The sequence below is a fragment of the Puma concolor genome, chromosome C1 (genome assembly GCF_028749965.1).
Source record: "Puma concolor isolate L17-30 chromosome C1, mPumCon1.1.hap2, whole genome shotgun sequence".
Lineage (NCBI taxonomy): Eukaryota > Metazoa > Chordata > Mammalia > Carnivora > Felidae > Puma > Puma concolor.
This window is the reverse complement of record NC_141674.1, coordinates 216529039-216553730: the sequence shown is the minus strand read 5'-3', so window position 1 is coordinate 216553730 and position 24692 is coordinate 216529039. Positions and strand designations below refer to the sequence as shown.

The 24692-nt window shown below is 48.8% G+C and overlaps 1 protein-coding gene across 2 annotated transcripts in view; it reads right to left on the bottom strand.

Annotated features, from left to right (window-relative positions):
* The window catches only part of SAG (S-antigen visual arrestin), a 30643-nt gene extending 16611 nt beyond the window's left edge, over positions 1 to 14032 (bottom strand). Inside the window, exons 1-7 of one of the 2 annotated variants that reach the window (XM_025932062.2) lie at positions 13794 to 14032; positions 12773 to 12903; positions 8710 to 8770; positions 6312 to 6356; positions 4483 to 4676; positions 2567 to 2626; positions 185 to 261 (exon numbers count right to left, since the gene is read on the bottom strand). In XM_025932062.2, the coding sequence (XP_025787847.1) occupies positions 185 to 261; positions 2567 to 2626; positions 4483 to 4676; positions 6312 to 6356; positions 8710 to 8770; positions 12773 to 12847 (512 nt within the window). In that variant the 5' untranslated portion in view covers positions 12848 to 12903; positions 13794 to 14032. The remainder of the gene's footprint in view (positions 1 to 184; positions 262 to 2566; positions 2627 to 4482; positions 4677 to 6311; positions 6357 to 8709; positions 8771 to 12772; positions 12904 to 13793) is intronic. The other variant, XM_086719964.1, reaches the window with a different exon arrangement.
* Between the last annotated feature and the right edge of the window lie 10660 nt (positions 14033 to 24692).

Here is a 24692-nt window from a genome sequence, read left to right as displayed (position 1 = left end):
ATCACCCCTCAAATGATCAGCCACTGACCCGCCCCGTGCGTAGACAGTCTTTCCTGACTGCCTGGCCACGCAGCCCTGTGGGGAGAGCTCCTGTTCACGGAGCCAAAGCGAGGGGTGGTTTTCTACCCCAGTTCCTTGCCCCGCCCCCCCAGCGCCGCCCCTCCTCCCACAGCTACACTCTTACTTCCTGGGCACTTTGTCCTCCTCGTCCTCCGTGCTGTCTCTGGCAAATGCTTTGACCTCAAAGTCGACCCCACAGCACTGCAGGGGGCAACAGAAGAGACAAGGCCTGAGTCAGCACCTCCCTTCCTGGGGGCTGGGGTCACACTGCCCACGGGATGTTATGTGGCACCTTCTCTTTCTATCTTCGCCATGTCCTTTTTGGGGCTGCCCCAGTGAGGAGAGATTTGCCGTGTAAGGAAATAATGACATCAGCACGAGAAGCACACTGTGGTCCCCAAGCCCCCAAGGTGATCATGTATGGTGTCCACCCCCCCATTTAGTTGTCCCTCTAGATGTGACCCTGCATGTGTGTCACACTACCTACAGTGGGGCCAGACTCAGGTGCTCACGGAGCAACAGAAGGCCCTCGACGGCCCATGCCGGCCACCAACGCCCGGCCCAGGGTGGGGGAGGGGGGCAGGGAGGGGCACGGTCAATGGCCAGGCTGGACCGGGGGGTCTGGTGCTGGCGGCTCTTCCAACTTGTGCTGAGAAGCTGGAAATGGAATTTGGAGCAAAGTCTGCTAACATTGAAATGAACTACCTAACGGTATGTTGCGTGGGTAAAGCAAAAGCGTCCCCCACACCTTCCACCCCCAGCCCCACGGGGCCCCACCCCAGCCTGCTCGTCTCTGCACATTATCACTCGTGGGGGGCATGGGGGCCGCACCGCCCTCACCCACTGCCCGGAGGGAGAAAGGGCACGAGGCTAGCTGCGTTGATGGTGGCATACCAGTCACAGCCTCATTGGCTCTGCAGCTGTGGAATTGTAGCAAGTCTGAAATCCAGGTCGTGAACGTACCGGCACCACTACCCACCATCACGCCGGCACTGCTTAGTGGCATGACTGAGCCCTCTCTGTCCCTCCTCGCTCCCCCTGCACCCACTTCGTTAAAGATGCTGCCTAGGGGCGCCTGGGTGGCGCAGTCGGTTAAGCGTCCGACTTCAGCCAGGTCACGATCTCGCGGTCCGTGAGTTCGAGCCCCGCGTCGGGCTCTGGGCTGATGGCTCGGAGCCTGGAGCCTGTTTCCGATTCTGTGTCTCCCTCTCTCTCTGCCCCTCCCCCGTTCATGCTCTGTCTCTCTCTGTCCCAAAAATAAATAAAAAAACGTTGAAAAAAAAAAAAATTAAAAAAAAAAAAAAGATGCTGCCTATACAAGCCAAGCCCTCACTCTGGTCCACCCTGGACACATGCTGTTCCTTCTGCCCGAACGCTTCAAGCCTCTCTGTCTCCCTCTTTTTTATATTTGACAAACTCCTTGGTGTTCTTGCCGTTCCAGCTCCAGGGTCTCCCCAGCTCTAGGGCCCCGAGGCCCTCGGCCGTGCAGCCGCTCCCCTCCGGGGCCTCCATGGGCCCAGCTCATGCCCACAGCCCTGCTGCTGGGATGGAGTAGAGGGAGCACTTGGGTTGGCACAGGGTCCCCCACTCTGATTTAGTGACCTCGTCTTCCTCCAGCTTGGCCACCCACATCTGGGTTTTCCTGGACCAGTGGCTTTCAAATGTTTCAGGCCACCCCCACGGTAAGAAGCAAAGTTTATAATGTGGCCCAGTAAACAGACATGCGTGTGTGAAATGGCTCGGGAAGTAACACTGAGCTTTGTGCAGATTCCCCATTTTATCCTATTTCATTCTATTCGATTTTTCTCAAATGCTCTTTCTGGTTCACTGCACCGATTTCACAAACCACCAGTGGGGCAAGATCCCCACATCGGAAATCCCTGCCCAGATTGTGGCGTCTGTCACCGTGCCCCTCTGTACTCCGGGATCAGCCTCGCCACTCTGGTCTTCACTTCACTCCTGTCTAGCCCTCTCGCTCGTGACACCTCCGATTTCAGGGCCTGTAATCCCTGGGTCCTGGCACCTTTCACTCTCGCCTCCTGTCCTCACCACCCTCCTTCAAGGCTTAGAGCCTCTGCCCACCACTTAGAACCCCCTGGCCACTCCTCCTTATACACACTCAGCCCCTTTGCTTCTCTCTTCCTTTGGAGCTCATGCTTGACCCATCCAGCCCCTCGCAGTGCAGTGGCCAGATTCATTAGAACGTCTCTCTACTTTTGTATCTATTTGAAATTTTCCACAATATATGGCTATTTTTAAAAGTCTTTTGAGGGGCACCTGGGTGGCTCAGTGGGTGAAGCGTCCGACTCTCGATTTCAGCTCTGGTCACGATCTCACCATTCATAGGATGGAGCCCCACGTTGGGCTCTGTGCTGGTAGCACCGTAGCCTGCTTGGGACTGTCTCTTCCCCGCTCTCTCTCTGTCCTTCCCCTCTCAAAAAAAATATATATATATAAAGTCTTTTGAAGGAATGAATTAATCCATGGCATTTCTTTTTGAACTAACCTTCCCCGTATCTTGTGGAGCAGGCTGCAGCATCACTGAACAGGGCAAGTAGTCAGGAAACTGTGGGAAGAAACAAATCATTTTGTTCAGAGGGGGTTCTTCCACGTGTAATATGCATTCAATGTACAAAAATTGGAAGACGATGACGAGCAAGCAAAAACCACAAAAACAAACAAACAAAAACACCGTGGTCACCCGGAATAACATCACAGACACAAACTTGCAAGCGTCCTATGGGCACCCTTGCCCACAAACACGTACGCAGATGTGTGCTCTACAGAAATGAGGCCAATGATGCACATGTACTCACATCGCCACCCTAGCCCTACTCAGAATGCGTTATGACCATTTTTCTATGTGCGAGCTCTGCACCACTGTTTCTGGGGCTTTGTTAACACCACATTTAATTTTGCCCGCCCCCATTCATGAAATGGTGCTTTGCTTTTTTTTGCCATGATAAACAATGCTGCAATAAACCTCCTTCTTCATCTACCTTAGCACAATTTTCTCTAATTAAGTCCAGAGGCTATGCTGCTAGAAAGGGAACCATCAGGTCAAAATCACATTTTAAAGGTTCTTGATACATGCTGGCTTGTTATCTCTAAAAAGTTATGGCAATTCAGGGACGCCCGAGTGGCTCAGTTGGTTGAGTGTCCGACTTGGGCTCAGGTCATGATCTTGCGGTTCATAAGTTCAAGCCCACGTCGGGCTCTGTGCTGACAGCTCGGAGCCTGGAGCCCGCTTTGGATTCAGTGTCTCTCTCTCTCTCTCTGCCCCTCCCCTGCTCGTGCTCTGTCTCTCTGTCTCTGTCTCTGTCTCTCTCTCAAAAATAAATAAACATTAAAAAAAAAAAAAAGTTACGTCACTTCAAACTCCCAGTACAAGATCACGAGGACATGCACGACCACAAAACTTTTTTTTTAAGTGATTAAAAAAAAAAAAGGTTGTGGTAAAATGCATAATGTAAAACTTAAACATTTTAAGTGTATAGTTTATTGGCATGAAGTTCATCCAACCTTGTTCTGCAATAATCCCCACCATCCATCTCCAGAACATTCCTCTTGTCCCAAACTGAAACCCTGTACCCGGTCAACACTGATTCCTTCCCCCCCCCCCCCGGCACCCCCCCCCCCCATACCCTGGCACCTGCCATTCTACGTTCTGTCTCTATTAATCTGACTGCTCCAGGCCTTTCCTGTCGGTGGAATCATACAGTCTGTCCTTTTGTGTCTGGCTTCTTTCACTTAGTCTGATGTTTTCAAGGTTCGTTCGTGTTGCAGCATGTGTCAGAATTTCCCTTCCCTTTCGAGGCTGAGCCGTGTAACTTTGGAGCAACAGATAATCGTAAGACACACAGACACGCTCATAGGGACGGCAGTAGCTGCTTTGGCTGTACTGAGTTCACGCCCAAGTCTTCAGAGGCACGCAGGCTGGCACCGTGGGTCACCAGGTCTCACCAGGTGGGACAAAGCCCCAGGAGAGGTGGAGCCACTCATCTGCTGTGACCACTGAACATCGGTCAAGGCTACAGACGACTTCCGACTTCAGTAAGCTCTCCCATCCTGCAGGGAGCCCTTTCACATCTAGAACGAGTCCAGGCCAAACGAGGGGCACTTCTTTCTTTTTATAGATCAGCAAGTGAGGGAATAACGTGCCTGTGTAATTAGCTGGTCAGATGAAGGGAAATATTTAAACCGTGGGTTGAAATGGTGCCTTCAAAGGCTGAGAGGCTATTTTCAAGGACTTAAAAAAAGACAATCACAGCCCGTGCAATCTAGAATTTCCTCCAAGGATGCAATTTGAAGGCCCACAAATGTGAAGTCATTACTCTGTCCCCTCCTCCTTCGCTCCTGGTCTCACTGTAAGGTGAAGGACCTGGGGCAGGGGAGAGGGGAGAAGGGAGAGGAGTCACCCACCGTGAGCAGGAAGGGGTATGTGTTCTCCCCCAGCTTCTTCATCAGGCTCTCCTGAAGCTTTGTGGGGGCCCCCACGGCCCCCACAGGAGGGAACACTTGGACCTGGGAGAAGTACAGGTCCCTGCGGAAGGTCAGGCCAATCACATCGATGTCTTCCTGGCCGTACCGGAAGGCGCAGGTCAGAGAGACGTACACTGGAAGGGAGACAAGAGGAGGATGGGCTTGTCCCACTGGCGTGGCGCCTCTGCCTGGCTGAGTGGGTGTGGGGCAGCCACCGAACATCCACCCATTAGCATCTAGAACCACAGCACCCACCTGTTTCTGCAGATCCAGCACCTTCCCTGGGGCTTGTGTTAATTACTCTAAAGCGTATGTCAGAGGACACAGAGGCACCTTCCATGAACTGCCTATTTTGCCTTCAGGCTCCCCTGTGTCCTCCACCCTATCACCCCCTCCTCTTGACCCGCCTGCTCAGGGACCTCAGGAGGTGCGAGGTTGCTGGGCTTCTGGGGACAGGATGTCTGCATGGAGTTGAGAATGAAGGTGATAAGCAGAGGGAAACAGCACTAGGGAGCAAAACAGACCTGTGCCAGACAGGGGCTTATGGACCAAGAGGACAGATGAAATCAGATCCCAGAAACGCTTCTTTCACATTGCTCAGAAACCCATCAAGCATTCTCTAAGCCAAAACTTCTGCAAATTCAGGTTAATCAAACAGATATAATCTGTGCTTCCAGTGAACCAAAAGGATTATATAAAAACTCTACGTTTTGAGGGAGGACTATTTACAACAGTCTTTAATGGGGTAAATAAAAGCATGCAAAGCTCATTATTCTTGAACAGGAAGCATATCAGAAGTGGTGCCCCCAAGTCCTAGAAGTCATCGGTTGTAGATTTTGTCTGTGTCCTCCCCACTAAGCTCAGAAGAGCCAATGATCACTTGCCTGTCCCTCATCCAGTGTTTGTAAGAGAAGGTGCCCAGAGATGCCCGGGCGTTACACCTCCCTCACTCGATAGTGCTTTCCCTCAGAGCGGGAGGCCTTCTCCGGCCAAGGGTGTGGGCTGTCAGGGCTCAAACCAGGATCCTCCTGGTGCCAGAGGGAAGCAGGATACCCAGGAGGAAGTCAGAGACAGCAGAAGGGGTGGTTTTCAACCCCATTTCTGCCATGACCCCTGGGTGCTGATGGCCCCACCTCTGACGTGCTTCCGTGGTCACATCCAGGGGTGGGAATGACGCCTTGTAGTTGCCAGTAGCAACCACTTTAAAAAGCGTATTCATAATGGAACAGACTCAGTAACGTTATCATAAGGAGAACTGAGGTCTGCCCTAATTTAGTTCACACAACTGTTATTAGCACCAAATTACTTGCCACACACACCACAGCTGCCAGACGTTCTTCAGGGATGCTGTGATGCTGTGGTTCAGAACCACCACAGTCAGTATTTAAAAAAATGAGCCTTCCAGCAGGGCTCAATTTCCCATCAATTTCCCTCCTGAGTTTGCCTCCAGCAGAGAGCCACAAGGCACAGGGTGACCACAGAGCTGATGGAGCCCACAGACCTGCTCTCCACGCTCCGTCCACCGTTTACCTGTCCTGCCACCCTGAACAAGTGACTCCCTTGGGTCTTTACCTTCATGTGGGAAATGAGGACAATGAGCTCTGACGTGAACAGGACAGGGTCCTGAAGATTATACCAGGGAGTGTGGGCGACAGGGCCTGGCAGCGATGGGTGTGAGAGAGCACCAGCGGACTCCCCGACCCTCCACCCCCAGAGCCAGCCAAGACCAGACCAGACCAGGTCCTCAGAATTCAAGAAGCCCGCCTCACCTTTCTTTCCCTTCACAAGTGCAGGATCCACCAACACGACACCATCTACACGGAAAGGAAAAGAATAATGAGGGCGGAGAAGATGAAAGAGACCAGAGGCCTTCTTTATATATTTATCTGTGGTTCTTTAATTACACAGTAATCCATGTTCATTATAGGAAAATCAGAAAGGAGAGTTAAGCAAAGAGCAAACAAAGTCACCCAAATTTCCACCATTCAGAGATACCCATTGTCAAGATATCAGCACAGGTTTTTTTTTCCAGATGTATATACACTTATATGGATGATTTCACTGAAAAATTGAGATCCCACTCTATATACTATTCGGTTAACTGCTTTTCTCATGCAACTATATATTGCAAATATCTATTCTTACACACACACACACACACACAATGTACTAATCATTTTAATGACTATACATTGCTATTGCTTCATTGAATGGATGCACCATAAATTATTTAATTAACCCCCTCTTGTTAGGGCATTTAAGTTGTTTCCAGTTTTCCCCATTATAATGAGTATTGCGAGGACCATCCTTACTACATATATCTTTGATCTATCAATGGTAGAACCGGATTTGGCTTTTGATGACATATTGCCAAATGACCTTCCAGAAAATGTTCTGCTGAGGGACATTCTCATCCTCAAGTGCCTAAAAATGCCAGGGTTGGTTTTTTTTTTTTTACAGTCTTTTTAAAAATAGCTATTTTACTTGAAATAATTATAGATTTGCAGGAAGTTGCAAAGATAGCACAGAGAGTCCCTGTGTATCCTTCGTTCAGTTTCTTCCGTGGTTACATCTTAGATAACCGTCCTGCAATATCGAAACCAGGAAGCTGACATGGGCACAGGATACAGTGTGTGTATAGTTCTAAAGTCATTTTATCTCATGTGGAGGTTTGTGTAACCACCACTGCAATCGATACAAAGAGGTTCCCCCCACCATAGAGCAATCTCTTGGATCATCCCCTCCCCCACCATCCTCTGTCCCCGGGGAACTACTCATCAGTTTATCATTTCTATAATTTGGCCATCTCTAGACTGTTATAGAAGTGAAATCACACGGTATATAGCCTTTGAGACTGGCTCTTCCCGCTCAGCACAATGCCCTTGAGATCCATAAGCTGTGGCGTGTATCAGCGGCTCATTCTTTCTCATTGCCGAGTAGAATTTCACGGTATGGATGTACAGCAGCTTGCTTAACCTTCTTCACATATTGAGAGACATTTTGGTTCCTTCCAGCTTGGAGCTGTCACACATAAAGCTGCTATAAACAATCGTGGACAGGTTTTTGTGTAGATGTGAGTTTTTGTTTCTCTGGGATGAGTGCCCGGAATGCAATTGCTGGGTCATCTGGTAAGTGTATGTTTAATTTTTAAAGAAACCCCAAAACTATTTTCCAGAGGAGCTGTTCCACTTTACATCCCGGCCAGCGATGTATGAGTGATCCAGTTCCCAGTATCCTCACCACCATTTGGTATGGTCGCCATTTTTAATTTTAGCCATCCTGACAGGTGTATAATGATATTTCAACTCACCGTGCTTTAATTTGCATTTCCCTAGTGGCTAATGATGTTGAACATTTTTCCGTGTTCTTATTTGCCATACATACATCTTCTTTGATGAACTGCTTTTCACGTTTTTTGTGTGTTTTCTTTGTTTTATGTAGAGTTTTACTCTATTGTTTTTAAGATTATTTATTTTTGAGACAGAGAGAGAGTGAGTGAGTGAGTGAGCAGGGGAGAGGCAGAGAGAGAGGGAGAGAGAGAACCCCAAGCAGGCTCTGCCTGTCAGCTCAGAGCCCGACTCTGGACTCGAAATCACGAACCATGAGATTAGGACCTGAGCCAAAATCAAGAGTCGGATGCTTAACTGACTAAGCCACCCAGGCACCCCTTTGTGCATATTTTCTAATTGGATTTTGTTGTTCTTACCGTTGAGTTTCTTTATATATTCTAGAAATGAGTCCTTTGTCTTCCCCACGCTCTGAAATTGTTTCCAATCAGCATTGCACCTCATGTTTTAATTTGCATTCCTACAATTAGATTATTAGCAAAGCTGATTTGAACTGACTTGAAAGAAATAAAAAACTAGCAGTTGTCTGATGACTTAAAGGAAAACCATCATTAAAATTACAATCTTGGGGCGCCTGGGGGGCTGTTGGTTGAGCTTCCGACTTCGGCTCAGGTCATGACCTTGCGGTTTGTGGGTTCAAGCCCCGTGTTGGGCTCTGTGCTGACAGCTCAGAGCCTGGAGCCTGCTTCGGAATCTGTGTCTTCCTCTCTCTCTGCCCCTCCCCTACTCACGATGTGTCTCTGTCTGTCTTCAAAAATGAATAAATGTTAAAAAAAAATTTTTTTTTTTTAATTACAATCTTACTCCAAACTCAACTTACCCACAGGCTCTATTTGGTCAACATGGTCTATATAGTCTCTCTTCCCCAGGTAGATGGTCACCTGTGGGAAGAACACATGTGGATTCCAAGTGGCCAAAGAACACTAAAGCGTTCATGTTAAAAATCAGCAACAACCGAAAAAAAACAAAAGAAAACAAAAAAAAACCCAAAACAACAACAAAACAAAAAAACCAAAACCAAACAAACAAAACCCCTGGCCCCACAACAGCTGGCACATTTTGATCCATCTTGAGCTGCTGCCTGGCCCTGCAGCTTGCCCATCACCCACTCTCTCCCTGCTTGGCTGTGGGCAGAGACTATGGATTGCAGGCAAGGTGTGCTCTTTCTTCAGCCCCATAAATCTGCTCCAAGGGATTCTTCCCACCCCCTTGGATGGTCCCCATTCTCCCACCTTTTCCCAGAGCCTGGAGGTCTGGGAAACCCAGATCTGACATCCCAGGTCTGAGATCATCCAGGTAACCTTGTTGAATTCACTGATAATACTTCCGTGGAAAGTTATGCTTATGCACATGAGTCTCCTCCCAACACTTAAGCCTCTTACAGCTGGCTGTTGAATGAACCAGTTTCCCCTCCTCATTAGAGGAATTTCTGAACTGAGTAAAGAGGCAGGAGGAGTTCTGTAGTCCCTGAAATCCTACCAGATGAGCTCCTGTATGGGAAAACCTGAACCCATGCCCTGAGAAAGAGGGTGTGGGGAGTTGGGGGGCAATGACCATTGTTTTGGTCCTCTTGCTGTCTGTTTCCATGCCCCTGGTGGTGAAGGTCTCTGCCAACCCCCTTTATGGAAGCACATAGGTCGTGTTCATCAAAGCGCACCGCTCTAAGCCACAGGGTTGTGAGTGCCTTAATGGTAAGAATTCTTTCACCTTTCAGCCGTCAAGGTTTCTGCCACAGTGTCTGATACACTGCAGGGATCTAATCAGCATTTGCTAAGGGCCCCAATGAGTGAGTTCACGCACCCTTCCTAGCCCCTTTCATCCCTAAGCCTCTTAAATTCATATTTTTATTTCCATGAACCACCCAAAATAATTTCTGTTGGCATTCAATCATCTCCTAGATCTACTCCCTCACATCAGATACTCTGGAGTGAATCCCCGTGCCTTCTAAGTTATTTGTATTATTGATGAAACACCCGAAGGACTGCATAGTCAGGTGGCTGGGAAGGATGGGTGTGAGGATGTTTTCTGGACAAAACAAACATTAGTGTATACAAAGCCCAGAACCGAGAGAATGCTTCTGGAACCAATGGTTTCATCTGCAGGTGAAGGGCCACCAAATGGGGATGCAGGCTGATGGTTCCAACCTTAAAGCTGTTGAAGCATTTTAAGCAGGACGAAAGACTGAATAGCATTTCGGTGCTTATCATGTCCCAGGTGCCAAGCTAAGCACTGACTACAGTATTTCACTGAATCCCCACAACTACTCTATGAGGTAGGAATTAGCCCCATTTTATAGAAGAGATGACATTGGCATCAAAGTGGAGAATGGATGGACAAGAGGAAAGCCAGTTGGGCAGCTGACTGAGGTAGGGAGGAGGGAAGAGAGAAGGTAGATGGAGAGAGTGTGTTTTCTTCTTTTTCAAGCTTTAGCTTGGAGGAAGAGGAGCTGGAAAGGTGGTAGGTTAAGGGGAGTTTGTTGGTTGCTGTTTTTAATACACCTGAGGTCCGGGGGCGCCTGGGTGGCTCAGTCGGCTAAGCATCGGGCTTCGGCCCGGGTCATGATCTCATAGTTTGTGAGTCTGAGCCCCACATCTGGCTCTGTGTTGACAGCTCAGAGCCTGGAGCCTGCTTCAGATTCTGTGTCTCCCTCTCTGCCCCTCCCCCGCTCATGCTCTGTCTCTCTCCTTCAAAAATAAATAAACATTAAAAAAATGTTTTTAAAATATGCACAAGGTCCATCCTTGCTTTTACGTTCAGACAAAGTACTGGTAGAGAGGGAAGCTGATGGTAAGACTCTAAGGAGGAGGTGGACCGAGAGACGTACGTGTAAATAGCATGAACCTTGGATGGGAGCAAAGGTGTGTGTTCTGCTGCAACTGGAAAGGGAGTGGGGGAAGGGACAGGAGCAGGTAGGGAAGTGGGGCCGAACAATGCAGAGGTGCAGCCGACATGTTGTTTGCTCAACCAACAGACCCATGTGCCCTTCTTCCTGGACAGAAGTTGCCAACTGCATTCAGGGTTCACCATCCCCATGGGGCCCAGGCTAAGAGGAGGCCAGCCCCAGAGGATAATTCTTGATTGGCCTGATCCAATGATGATCATCCAATTCCTTTGGCTCAGGATTGGTTTAGGGTGGGCATGTGAGCCAGTTTTGACCAATCAGATATGACAGAAGTCTGCTGGCGGCTACTGGGAAAATATGTTCCCGCTCTTAAGAAGAGACACCAGGAAGGCAACAGTCTTTTCCTTTCTCAGGAAGGAAGTGAGGATGAGATGGCTGGAGCTAGGGCAGCCATCTTGCCACCAGCTGGAGAATGAAGACCACAGAAGAGGGCAGAGTGGAGAGAATCACAGAGAAATGGGCCCAGGGCTCCTGGTGCACCCTGCCTGGGGCCATACAGAGCCTGCAATTGGAATAATCCTAATATGTGAGACATTAATTGATAGATTTGCCCACACGCACAAAAATTCTAAATTTCTCAGTTCAAAGGATGTCTATCTAGGTGTGAGGAATAAAATAGTGGGAAAAACATATGGCCCAGCAGGAGTGGCTTCTTCTTCTGCCAGAAGTTGGGAAAACACAAGTGGGAAAGAGTTTGGAGAATAAATGGTTGAGGAGTCCCCAAATTATCTATCACCCCACAGTGGAGTTCCTCAGCTGGGAGCAGAAAGGGCAGAGTGCCCTGTGCAAACCTGTTTCTCTTGTGTTGCACTATGAGGGTCAGAGAGTTTCCTTTGGGCCCAGGGAGGCTTAACATTTGATAAACCCTGAAGGAAAAATCCAAAGTTCAGTTTTACAAAGCACAGAAAATAGAGCACTGAGAAGTCCCTGGAGCACCTGATTTCAGAACTGCATGTGTTGGCTAAGCGTCTAGTTGGGCCAATGATGATGATTCTCTGTGTCCTGCACATAGACTCAGTGTTGGAAACAGTCTCCAGGTCTAAGCTGCTTGAGTAAAGAGTGGACTGATCCAACTGTATCAAGAGCCTTTGAAAGGAAAATTCTCAACCACTTCCGCGGGAACCCCTCAGAAGTCAACTAGAAGAAAGATCTAGATCTACACCATCCAGTGCAGTGGCGACTAGTTACAGGGGGCTCCTGGACACTTGGAATATCATTCCAAACTGACATGTGCTATAAATGTAGAATGCATACCAGACTTCAAAGACTTAGAAAGTGAATGTAAAATGTCATCAATAATTTTGATATCATTTGCATGTTGAAATGATAGTTTTTTTGGCTATATCAGGTTAAATAAAAGTATATATGAAAATCAATTCCATCTGTTTCTTCTTTTTTATAAATGTGGCTGCTAAAAACTTTAAAATAACATTTGCAGCTTGAATTGGACAGTGCCGAGCTAGATTGCTGGCCCCTAAGAAGCCATCAGGTGGAGCAAGGAGACCCCGTCCATGGAGGCTGTGGTGTAGACCTTCCATCAGGCTTCCCTTTAAGATAGTGTTTAAAATTTAAGTCATTGGTTCAAGGCCAGCCAAGTAAAATGGGGGGTAAGGGGTGGGGACTGAGAGATGAGGAGAAAATGACAGGTCTCAGGACTAAATTCTTGATGAGACTGAAAAGAAGTTGTATTTGTACAATTCACTCATTCATTCATATCTCATTGTCACCCATAGAGACAGAAAATAGACACAGAGCTTCCTCAACCTCACAGGGTTTTGATGTTGATTGTGTCTATTCTTTTTGTTTTCTTTTTTCTTTTTTGAGTAATCTCTACACCCAACGTGAAGCTTGAACTCACAACCACAAGGCTCAAGAGTCGCATGCTCTACTAAGCTGGCCAGGTATCCCCATCCCCATGTCTATTCTTGAAAAAGCTCCTTTAAAAAAATTGCATCAAGTTGCTCACTTCTGTACCACTTACCGATTTGTCCCGGGAGATCTTCTTGAAGATAACATGGTTTGGTGCAGCCTTGCCGGTCTTCCCGATGGCCGCCATGTTATCTGTCCCTGGAAGCTTCTTCCACCGCGGGATGTAAGTCAGGTGTTAGAGGGCTGGGGAAAGGTAAAATGATCCTCAATATACAGTCAAGGACATTCTTGGTATAAAACCAACTTGTGAGATGCTGTGGATCCATTAGACATTTCTTTGGATCTGCTTGAATATCGATGTTTGATTAAATAAGGTCTTTGTCTAGTTTCTATTACACAGTGGTGTGCTTTTTTAAAAACATTGTTTTATTTTTCTTGATAAGCCTCAAACATTTCTTAGAAAACCTCACTCAGAAGCCCAGCTAGATTCCAATGAGAAGGTTTTACTTCCTGATTAGCCTTTGGTATCATAACACTTAGCCAAGTTGGATTTAAAATTCTATCCTCACGATGTCTTATGGTAATTAGAATAGAGAAAGTTCCTGAAGACCACTATATAACCACTTCACAAATATTATTTTCAAACTATGTCAAGTCCCCAGAAGTTCTTTTTTTTAAATTTTTTTTTAATGTTTATTCATTTTTTGATAGAGAGACAAAGCATGAGCATGGGAGGGGCGGAGAGAGGAGGAGACACAGAATCTGAAGTAGGCTCCAGGTTCTGAGCTGTCAGCACAGAGCCCGACGCAGGGCTCGAACCCACAAACTGTGGGATCATGACCTGAGCCGAAGTCAGACGCCCAACTGACTTAGACACCAGCAACTCATACTCAGCTGTTTTCCTATCCTGTTCTCTCACTGTTCCTCAGCTTTACGCACAGTGGAAAAGCCATCTTAGCTGTCCAGAACTCAGTGAACTGAGCCTCTTTAGCAAGCAAAGTCCCTGAAACCACACGGAGAAGGCAAACCTGGGATAGACTGACCACATGAAAATGCCCATCGTCCTGACCCTTGCTCTTCCCTGTGCTTGCCCCGGGTTTCCGAGAAGCCTTGTGCTGGGGATGGTCATGTACCTTGTGCAGCCAGATGGGCCCGGGAGGCGAGGAGAAGGGCTCTGTCCCTCTGGGGTGAGCAGCCGGCCCTGGCTCTGTGTAACCAGATGACCCCACCGAGGTCCCTGGCTGATGTGCGTGGGGAATTTGTAGGGAACTTGGGGAGGGTGCCCACACCCGGGTCTCAGTGTCTAGAAGCCAAATCCCATTTAAGGAGCAGGGTGGAGAAGGGATTAGGGTTGAGACGGGCGAATTGGTGGTTTCAGCAGTTCTAAGCATTAGGCAAAGGCACAAGTCTCCATCCAGAGGGGCTCACAGGTGCAGGAGCGCCAGTGGGGAAGGCGTGGTGCGGGGGAGTATAGCTCAGGAAAAGCTGCTTTTTATCCTAACCCTCTTTGGGTTCTGGAAATAGACTGATTAGCCCTTCACCCCCAGTATCACCGGGACAGGGGATTTTCGAGTGCTCAACAAACTTGATTAAACTCAGCAGGTGGCTAATGCAACCTTGGGCGTTGGGGATAGAAACAAAAAGGTCAAGGAGAAATGTCAACCTCAAGATGAATCCTGGTGTTATTCAAGCCAGACCAGATGGGTGCCCCCCCTCCACCCCTTGCCCTCCTGATTACTGTCCCCAGTCTTGTCTGTTCCTCCCCCCACCTGCACCCCACCTCCCCCCTTGTCTCTGGAATCTGTCCACATCTTCTCATCCCCAGAGCCTCCTCCTGAGTCCACACCACCCCCTCTGCTTCCTTGGACCATAATGTCTCCTGCCGTCTGACTACCTCCATGTCCAGCCTCCGGCTCCTCGTCTGCAGTGGAAGAGGGGCCTCCCAAACCCTGACCTGTCCCCTCCGTTTAGGATCTCCCACTGTTGTCAGGACACGGGCACCATCTTGAAATCTCTACCTGCTTTCCACATTGTCCTGTACCACATGTCCCCCCACTCTCCCACCCCCACTGTTCTTTTTTGCCTGGAACAATCCTCTTCTCGGGGCGCCTGGGTGGCTCAGTCGGTTGGGCGTCCGACTTCGGCTCAGGTCGTGATCTCACAGTCCGTGGGTTCGAGCCCCGAGTCAGGCTCTGTGCTGTCAGTTCAGAGCCTGGAACCTGCTTTGGATTCTGTGTCTGCCTCTCTCTCTCTCTGCCCCTCCCCCACTCACGCTCTGCTCTGTCTCTATCAAAAAATGAATAAACGTTAAAAAATTAAAAAAAAAAAAAAAAAAGAACAATCCTCTTCTTCTGTCTTCAACTTGCTGACTCATTTCACCCTTCGTGCTGTAAGTGAGGAGTCCCATCGTCCGGGGAGCCTTCCCCAACTTCCGGGGCTGGGTTGGAGGCACAGCTGCATTTGATGCTTGTGTGGTTATCTTATGATCTTTCTTCCCTCACTTGACTCTTGGCTCCAGGAGGGCAGGCACCCATCCTGTTGTTTCCCTCACCTCTGCGTTCCCAGTGCCTAGAACGACAGCTGCTCACAAGAACACTCAGGGAATGAACACACGGGACACTGCAGACACATTTACCTATTGGACTTGACCTTGTGTCCGGGAACGAAGCCAAGTCTAAGCAAAAAGCATGTTCTAACACTTTGGGGTGTTAGCATCTATGGAAACATTCCGGGGGCTCCCCCTCTGCCTGGACAATGCCTGCAAGGCCCTCCCAGATTTGCTCCCCTGTTACCTCTTGTGAGAAGTAAGGGAGATGACTCATTTTCAGAAATACCAAATAAAAGCTACACTGTCTAGTTAACAGGTTTATAACCTATTGGAAGTATGTACAAACCCCACCCCCCCCCCAATGGAGTCCCAAACCCTTACACACTTCACTTCTTGGTTCTTCTTCTTCTCTCCCTTCTGAGCACTTATTTCCAGAGGCCAAAGAACAAAGGGAGGAGGGAATGAACATTTGCCCCAATCAGACTACTTCACTTCACATCACTTCCCTGTGCGCTGAGTCTCCACATCCCTCCTTTGAGTGGGCCGATGGGCTTATTTCTCACTACCTCACCCACTTCTCCGGCCTATTGGTCTCTTCACTTTTCTTTAAAGCTGCCACAGGGCCTTTGCGCTTAACTGTTTCCTGTTCTGGAACACTCCTCTCACAGAGAGCCGCTTCCTTTGGGTCTTTACTTCAATGTCACCCCATTCACCCCACAGCCTATAATGTACCAGCTCACCCAGAACTTGCAGCCTTCTCTGCATTATTTTTCTTGTCACTTATCACTGTCTCACATACAGGAGAAGCTGTGTGCCTTGTTTTCCTGTCTGTCCCCGACCCCATCGTTCCTGGAATGCATGCTCCAGGGGGGATAGAGACTTCCGACTACCTATCCCATCTCCAGCACTTAGAAGAGGGATCTCACTAGCCTTGAAGCAGCACATCGATGAGTCTCTGGATTGCAACAGTGTAATAGCTGGCAGAAACTTTTTAAATTTCTAAGGGGGAAAGCTTTTTTTTGTATTGTTTTTTTTTTTTTTTTTAAACAAGAGGAATGCCAGCAGTAGCTGGCAAAAGGAATGACAGAATTAGAAAAACATCATTTGACAAACTCTGATTCCATTAGCCAGTCATGCCTTTTGATTTTCTGTATTTTAGTATGTATGTATGTATGTATGTATGTAATCTCTACAGTCATTGTGGAGCTCAAACTCACAACCCCTCACAACCCCTCGATCAAGAGTCACCTGTTCTTCTGAGCAAGCCAGGTGCCCCATATTTTCCGTTATTTCTGTTGCCTTGACATCTGGGGCTCTGCGGCCCCTGGAGACTGCTAGCCCTTTCCTAGAGACAGCCTTTCATACGCAAAGTAACCAATTCAGAGCCCACACACCTTGGAGGCCTCCTTTCCTCCCTGGTCAGCCTCTTACACTGAGCTACTACTGCCCTGCCCTAATTATCCCCAGACCAGGATTCAGACACTGGAGAGAGCCCATCACTAAAGAGCCAGAAGAAGTTATTCAAACTCTCCCAATCTTCAACCCACATATCTTGCCTCATCAGCTCTTTCCTGGGGAAACCACAGAGACTCTTGCCCATGTTTTCCCCTCCATCCCTCTGCCCCCTGACGGAATCTGGTGCTTCCCCATGTGGCCCCACGTGGCATGGGCTGTCCCCTCCTTTTGGGAACTGTAACAGATTATCTTTTCAGTGGCCGTTGTCTCCTGATCTGTTGGCCTTACCGTGGCTGAATGATAGTGAAAGTTACTATCAAATACTGATGAAATGATTGACTCAGACAATTATTCATTGGAGTCAAAGGCCTCGGGTGAAGAGGTGATGGGGAAATGGCTGCTCCTATAGCACCAAAGTGATGGCATTTGGATCCTGGGCTTATCACAAGGTGCAAGTCTCACAGTACTGGGGGGACCAGGCATGGTCCATGGTCAATCTCAGAATTGGCAATGATGCCAACCAGATGTCACATGTCACCTTGGGTTAACTGGAATCCATTAAGCCTTCAGACATCACTTCTAGTTTATAGAAATGCAGGGAAGAGAGGAATGAGCTAGATGGCACGAGAGAGTGACTAGATGAATGGAAAAGTGGCTGATGTCTTTTCCTGAGTCAATGTCACAGAAAAGGGAGGTACTAGATCAAAAAAACGTAAGGGACCCAACCTCCAGATGCAACGTGTGGTCCCAGACTGCATATCCCCAATCGGAAAAACCGGATCTACAGGACATTTTGGGTCTACTGGGAAAATCTGGTTATGGTCTAGGTGGCAGGTAAGACGGAAATATCTGGAATAAGAAGGGAGAGCTAGTGACTGCACAAAGAAGATCATAGGATGGCATGCATAATATGATCACACCTTGCAAACACACACCTATGCACCTATGCAAACTTGTACCTATATGTGTATACACACATATGCATGTTTAATATGCAGAATCTGAAAGGATACGTATAAGGAACTAACAGTGGTCTCTGTGTGGTGGGTATGTCAGGTTTCACCTATTTTAAAAATTTTTTCTCCAAGAGTCATTTACTTCTCCCATAGCGGAATGGTTAAAATATAACATTGTCATAAATTTAAAAGAATCTCTGATTTTTTTTCCCCTTAAAAACACACACATGGGGCGCCTGGGTGGCTTGGTCGGTTAAGTGTCTGACTTCGGCTCAGGTCATGATCTCGAAGTCTGTGAGTATGAGCCCCACGTCAGGCTCTCTGCTGACAGCTCAGAGCCTGGAGCCGGTTTCAGATTCTGTGTCTCCCTCCCTCTCTGCCCCTCCTCTGTTCATGCTCTGTCTCTGTCTCAAAAATAGATAAACGTAAAAAAAAAAAAAAATTAAAAAAAAAAACAAAAAAAAACCACGCACATAAGAGAAAGGCAAATGACCAGGGTGCTTCTTTTAGCGTCTGCATCAGAAGGGCTGCCCTGAGCGGTGGCCGCAGCACCTGGGACCCGCCTGCAGCTGTGGGTGCTCTTGGGACACCCGTTCTCTTAGCACCAGGCTGCTGGGAGGGTGCAGATTGGCAGACTTCAGTTGCTGACCTGCCGACGCCTGGCAGGTGGGAAAAACTGGGGGTGGGCCGGATACCAGGCCTCATTTTTTGGGAAATGGAGTCTCTGGTAGTCGTTCCCAGCCTCTGGTCTGTGATGAATTTTTCTCTGCTTGGCAGAAAAATGAGAAAAAGAAGGGCGCTGTTGTAAGTTTTGTCATGGAGCCAAATGCATTCAATGTAAATTATCCTAAGGTTATGAAGTTCTCAGCTTTTGGATATTAAAATGTCCTTTTTTCTCTCTCTCTTTATTGAGGCATTCTTTACACACAAGTAAATCTGCCCATTAAAAAAATTTTTTTCTTAATGTTTATTCATTTTTGAGAGACAGAGACAGTATGAGCTGAGGAAGGGCAGAGAGTGAGGGAGACACAGAATCTAAAGCAGGCTCCAGGCTCTGAGCTGTCAGCACAGAGCCCAATGCAGGGCTCGAACCCACAAACCACGAGATCATGACCTGAGCCAAAGTTGGACGCTTAACCGACTGAGCCACCCAGTTGCCCCAAGTCTGCCCATTTTAAAGTGTGCCGTTTGAGGAGCTTAACTACCACTATGGTCAAGACAGAACATTGCCATCACCCCCAAAAGTTCCCTGGCCCCTATTTCAATCAACTTCTCCACCAACCTCCCCAGTCCCCGGCAACCACTGATCTGCCATGAGTTTTGCGTTTTCTGAAATCTATTAAGTTTAGAATGTAGGGAAAAGCTGGAATAATACAAGCGACACCCACACAGTCAACGCTGGGCTTTGACAACCAACACTTCCCTGTGTGTGCTCCACCTGTCTATTGCTTGTTCCTTTGGAACCCTTTGAAAGTAAACTGCAGACATCATGACACTTTACTCATAAATGTTTCAGAATGCAGCTGCTAAGCGTAAGAACAAAATGTCCTCTCTCTTATAAAATAAAGATTAGAGTAGATGGTAGTTCAGAAAAAAAACATCCTTACTTGGCCCAAAGAAAAAGTTGTCAATCTTTCTCTAGTTATTTTGGAAACTGACTGCTCTTTGAACACTCGCCGTCTGGGAACCACTGGCGACAGCAATGCCAGCTTCTCTGGAGTCGGCGTCTGGTGCCACGAAGCTACAAGCCCTGGGCTTCCCCTCCCAGTACCAGACGCAGCACCAGGCTGGGGATGTTCAGCTTAAGAAGCTTATGGGCTTTGGGGCTAGGTTATCGTGTTAGGGTTTTACGAGGGCACATGTGCAAGGAACACTGGCATACTCCGCTAAACGTCAACTACAACATGAAAACCTTGTGTCCTCATTGCCTTGGTTTCACCGAAGCAGAGAGGACCCGAGAAGACTGGGGTCTACTGGATTTACGAAGACTGCCAGGGAATCAAGAGCTTTTAAAAGCCACCTTAATTCCAACATGCACCTCTTGGTCAACTGACCTAAAGAACAGACAGCTGTTCTAGGTCAGGCTGGCTTAGAGCATCTGAAACCATAAATGGAATGCTGTGGGTTTGGGCAGACACCTCGGAAAAGAACGTAGTCCAGGGGCACCTGGGTGGTTCAGTCGGTTGAACGTCCGACTCTTGGTTTTGGCTCAGGTCACGATCTCGTGGTTCGTCAGTTCAAGCCTTGCATCAGCCTCGGTGCTGACAGTGCGGAGCCTGCTTGGGATTCTCTCACCCCCTCTCTCTCCACCCCTCCCCTGCTTGCTCTCTCTCAAAATAAATTAAAAAAAAAAAAAAAAAAAAAAAGGATGTAGGCCACACTCCACCCCTAGCTTGGTTCTACTCTATATCCACAATAAGAAGTGGCTGAATGCTTCCAGGGATGGGGAAATCACCACCTTTCTTTCAAACTGTGTGTGACCCATGGGGAAATTGTTAGGAAGGATTCAGCTTCCCTTCCACCTCTCTTCATTGCTGCAAGTTAATCCAGTATCTTCTACGTGTGACTCTTTCATGATCAGGACACAGATGGTCATTCCTCATGGGCACTGAAACCCTCTCACCATGCCGGGGGCCCACCCTTACGCAGATTTCGAATGTCCGTGCTGAGGCGTCATGTAGGGAATGGTACCTGGCGCTCCAGGTTTCCATGTAAAGGAGACATGTGGTACAAACAGCCCCAGACTGGAGTCCTGGGCTCTGTGGCCTACGGATGGGTCCACTGCGACCTTGGGGAGGTAGCTGGGCCTCGGCCTGCCACCTACAGACTCCTGACTCGCAGAGTTGGGGAGATGCATCGAATGTGCAGGTGAGTCCTATAGAAGGAGAGTCCCGTGCAGAGTGGAGGCAGGGGGATCCTGGCCAACACTTCCCTTTGTCCTCTCCCACGAGAGGCCAATGACATGTGCCTCGGGGGCTTCTTCACCCTGACCACGCCACGTGGGTCCCAATACCAGACGGTCCTTCAGGGGTCATGAAGCTGCCTCAACATAAGATTTTGGAGCCGACCACAAACTGAGCAGCTTCCTCGTGACGCGGATTGCACGGAGGAAGATGCCCTTCCGAGGGGAGTACTGTTATGGATTGAGTTTGTGTCCACCCGCCCACCCTGTGTGATGGGGCGCTGGGAGGTGATCAGGGTTGGATGAGGCCATGAGGGTGGGGCCCTGATCTGATAGGATTAGCATTCTTGTAAGAGACACCCACTCTCCACTCTGCAAGTGCAGCAGGAAGTCAGGCGAGCACGCGGTGCATGGCAGTGACCTGCAAGCTAAGGCTGCAGGATGGAACCCACCTTGTCGGTGCCTTGACCTCAGACTTCCCGCCTCCAGAAGTGGGAGAAAGGAGTATCTGTTGCCTGAGCTGTCTGAGCTGGTCTGTGGTGTTTCCTTAAAGCAACCTGAGCTAAGACAAGGGCGCACGCTTTTCTTCAGGTAGATCAACTGCTCTAGATCAAAAGAGTTTGGAAAAAAGACACGAACCTGGTTTCAAAAATGCCCCTTTTTTTGGTTGGAATTAGACAGGGGTGGTGGTTGTCCAGTGTGAATCTGCTTTAAAATGGCTCATTTTATGTGAATTTCAATACATCTAAAAACAGTACACATTTTGCACTGTGACCCCAAACCTACACCTACATGCACACAACAGCTTCTACACAACACTTCCACTTCCTCTGTGGTTTATTCCTAGATTTTAACTACTCTCCATCCCTCCTCCTCTCTTGTCCCTTTGGCCCCCCTTTGGGGGCTGTCTGGTTTGCTTTTTGCTGACTCAATCCTACTAAATAAAAACGTGACCAAGTGCCCACTGTGCCAAGCACTGCCTGGGGGTCCAGGATACGGCTGCTCCTGAGACTTTACTCACAGGCTCTTGGAACCATCTGGGCGTGTCCTCTAGGGATCAACACACTTCTGATTCCCGACCAGAAACCAGATTGTGTCCAGCCTGCGTGCTGCCTGGCCTGACTTACAAGCATAACTGTGGTTTCCTAAGTCTGTTTCTCTGGGAGAAGGAAGCCCAGAGCCCAAATTCACCTGCTCTCCTCTCCACATCTAGGGCCAGAGCAAATCCACAGAAGCCTGGGACACAGCGACATGCAGGGCTGCTTGTTCCCACGTGGGACACACGTACTGCCTCTATGAGCAAAGTCAACCAAATCCAGCATGCGGCATAGAAAGAAGTCTGCAACAGATACTGTTCTAGAATAAAAACGACCGAAGAGGAGAACAGAATGTGGCCTTACTGTGGACAATTAATTCCCTTTCCTGTCCCCATGCGGCGCCCCACACTCAGGCAGATGCCTGTACCATCTGCTCTGGCCAATGGGATGTGACAAAGGCGACCCAGGCAGAGTGACAAGTGCTTGCACACTGATGCATGCATGCTTGGTGCGTCATCCGTGTTCTCCTAGCTGCCCGCCAGACGTGAGGCCACCCTCTACTATTCATCCTCAACTGGGCCAGCCCAGCCCTCTCACAGAATCGGAAGAAATAATGGTTGCTTCACGCCATTACTTTTTAAGGTAGTTTGTTATGCAGTGAAAGCCAACTGGATCCTGATGCAAACAAGCCAATCATAAGAAAGCCATTGTTGAAACAATCAGGAAAATTCGAATATAGATTGGATAGTCAGGGACATGGAGTTCCCGTTAATTCTACGAGGTGTAACTTACGGCACAGTGTCCTGGTTAGCTTGGGACGATGCATGCTGATTTATGGGGAAAATGACATGCTTTAAGTTTGCTGTCAAATATTCCGGCAAAGCTGCGGGGGGGGGGGGGGGGGGGACGGGGACGGGCAAGGGGAGGGGCACCGGGACTTCTTCTAGCCTCATCAGGTTCTGGATCCACCCGGATGTGGGTGTCTTCACTGTGCCCTGTGCCAGTCAGTCAGGGCTAGATGAGGGCCGCATAGCCCTGGGCAGAATTGAGAGAGACGGGGAGTGTTCGAGGAGCACAGCCCAGCTAGAGCACAAACAGTATGGAAAAAGTATCTGGAAGGAAGACAGGGAGGGGTTGGGAGGCACAGACAGAAACCAGTAGGGCTGTGCTATGAAAGCCAGAGCTTCCTGAGGTACGAAAATCAAATTTTGCCGAGATAAAGCAGGTTAAGAATAATTTTTTTGATTAGAGATCAATGTTACTGGATCGCACCCATTTCTCTCCATTTTCTAACAAATGGGTACATTTCACTTAACTCAAGATTTCCAAAGTTTATTATTGGCTTGCAAATTTGGGATTTCTACCGAGTGGGAATTACAGTAGGGCACAAGAGGAGAGACGTAGTGGAGTAAAGGCATCAACTCGGCCAGCCTGGGGCCGAGCCCGCGGGCCTGGAGGAGCAGGCAGGTTGCAGGCAATGGCGCCCACTAGGGGTCAGGACCCTAGAACAGCTTCTTGCCAAGCTGTGAAACGCCCCGACTTGTGACACGGGATGCGGTTGGGAGATCACAGAATCTGAGAGCCACAGGCTCCTGATGACCACCCAAGATCTCGCAGAAATCCAGAAACGTTTGTGGTTTCGTGTGTGGGGCGTTTCATCATGGCTGCTCTCTCTCCCGGTGGCCACAAGGGTGAGGAGTTTCAAGTGCACCTTTCAAAACGTCCAGTTCTCTAAGAGCACGGTCATGCTATGCATGTGAAGACCCTGGTACACTCAGCAATGTGGAACTTCCCAAGCAGCTCACCCCTGGGGGCAGGCAGGCCCCTCCCAGCTGAGAGCAGCTTCGCCCACTCACGCCGGCATCCATACAAAACCTGTGAGCCACGACGTGAAAGGTGAAAGACGCAGAGGGGCTTTGCAAGATTTCTAGGACAAAGACTAGCGTGTACACAGTATGTGCTTTACGAGTTAAGGCACCGAGCTTGATTTATCACACTATTTGGGGAAACGACCTACGGAACAGAAGTTCATCTAAAAAATGTCAAAACAATCAACTTCTGAGATATGTTAATGTCCGGGTCAAAGCCGACACCGCTTCCACAGGAGCGTACCAGCTCCGACCACCCAGACTCAACTGGGAAACGGGAAAACTGCGCCCACCCCACACCCCTGCCAGCAGAAGCCGCAGCAGTGGGGCAGGGCCCCAGATCTGACAGACGGGAGCATCAGGACTGTGAACTGGGTGCAAATCCTATTCCACTGCAGTGGGTGCCCGCACACTGAACAGCTCAGCCCTGACAGTCAAGGGACCCGAAGAGAGCTTCACAGTGTGGACGGACCTCAAACTGAAGCATCTCTGTTCAAAGTAGAGAGCAGCCAAGCTTCCCTGCAAGTTCAAAGAAAACAGGATAACCGGAGGCTACTGCAATGCTTACTTGAGGCCTCTTCTGAGAATGACTCACCTCCTTGAAAGTGAGTACAAAGAGCTACAAAGGGCTCTCTCAGCTCTTTGGAGGCTGCCGGCTGCCTCTGAGACTTCAGATCGTGACGGAATACCAAGCCCAGCTGCTGGGCTAAATGGACTTTGGCAGGCCCCTCAGTAAATGCAGCGGTAAGCGGACCGGACAGCGGTCTCTCAGGGAGGGTTCCGGAACGTCAGGACTCGTCCTAGCACTAGGCTGCTTGCTAGAGACCAGAGTGCCCACGAACAAATCACTCCTCTGTGAGGTAACTCATGCCCCTTCAGCAAAGAAGAGGCCAGAGACCAACAGGAGACAGGTATAGCTCGTCGCCAATCCTACAGGCAAGGTCTCCGGTGAGGAACTTGGAGGCTCACATCTGCCACAGCACCGAGCTGACGGCGGGAGTTTCGTCGGCGCGCTGGGCTCTCGGAAGGACAGATGCCCAGATGCAGGAGACCTTTTGTCGGGTTAAGACTCACATGTGACGTGAAACCGGAATGCTGGTTGTCAGGCAGTGGCAATTTGGGCTTAAATGCTGAATGACAAGGAGAGATTCCAGAAGAATACTAGCTGTTATTTACAAATGAACAAACACCAGGAAAAGAGATAAAAGAAACAGCTTTTTCTCTTAAGGACAGAAGAGAATAAAATAACCACCAAGAGACACAGAG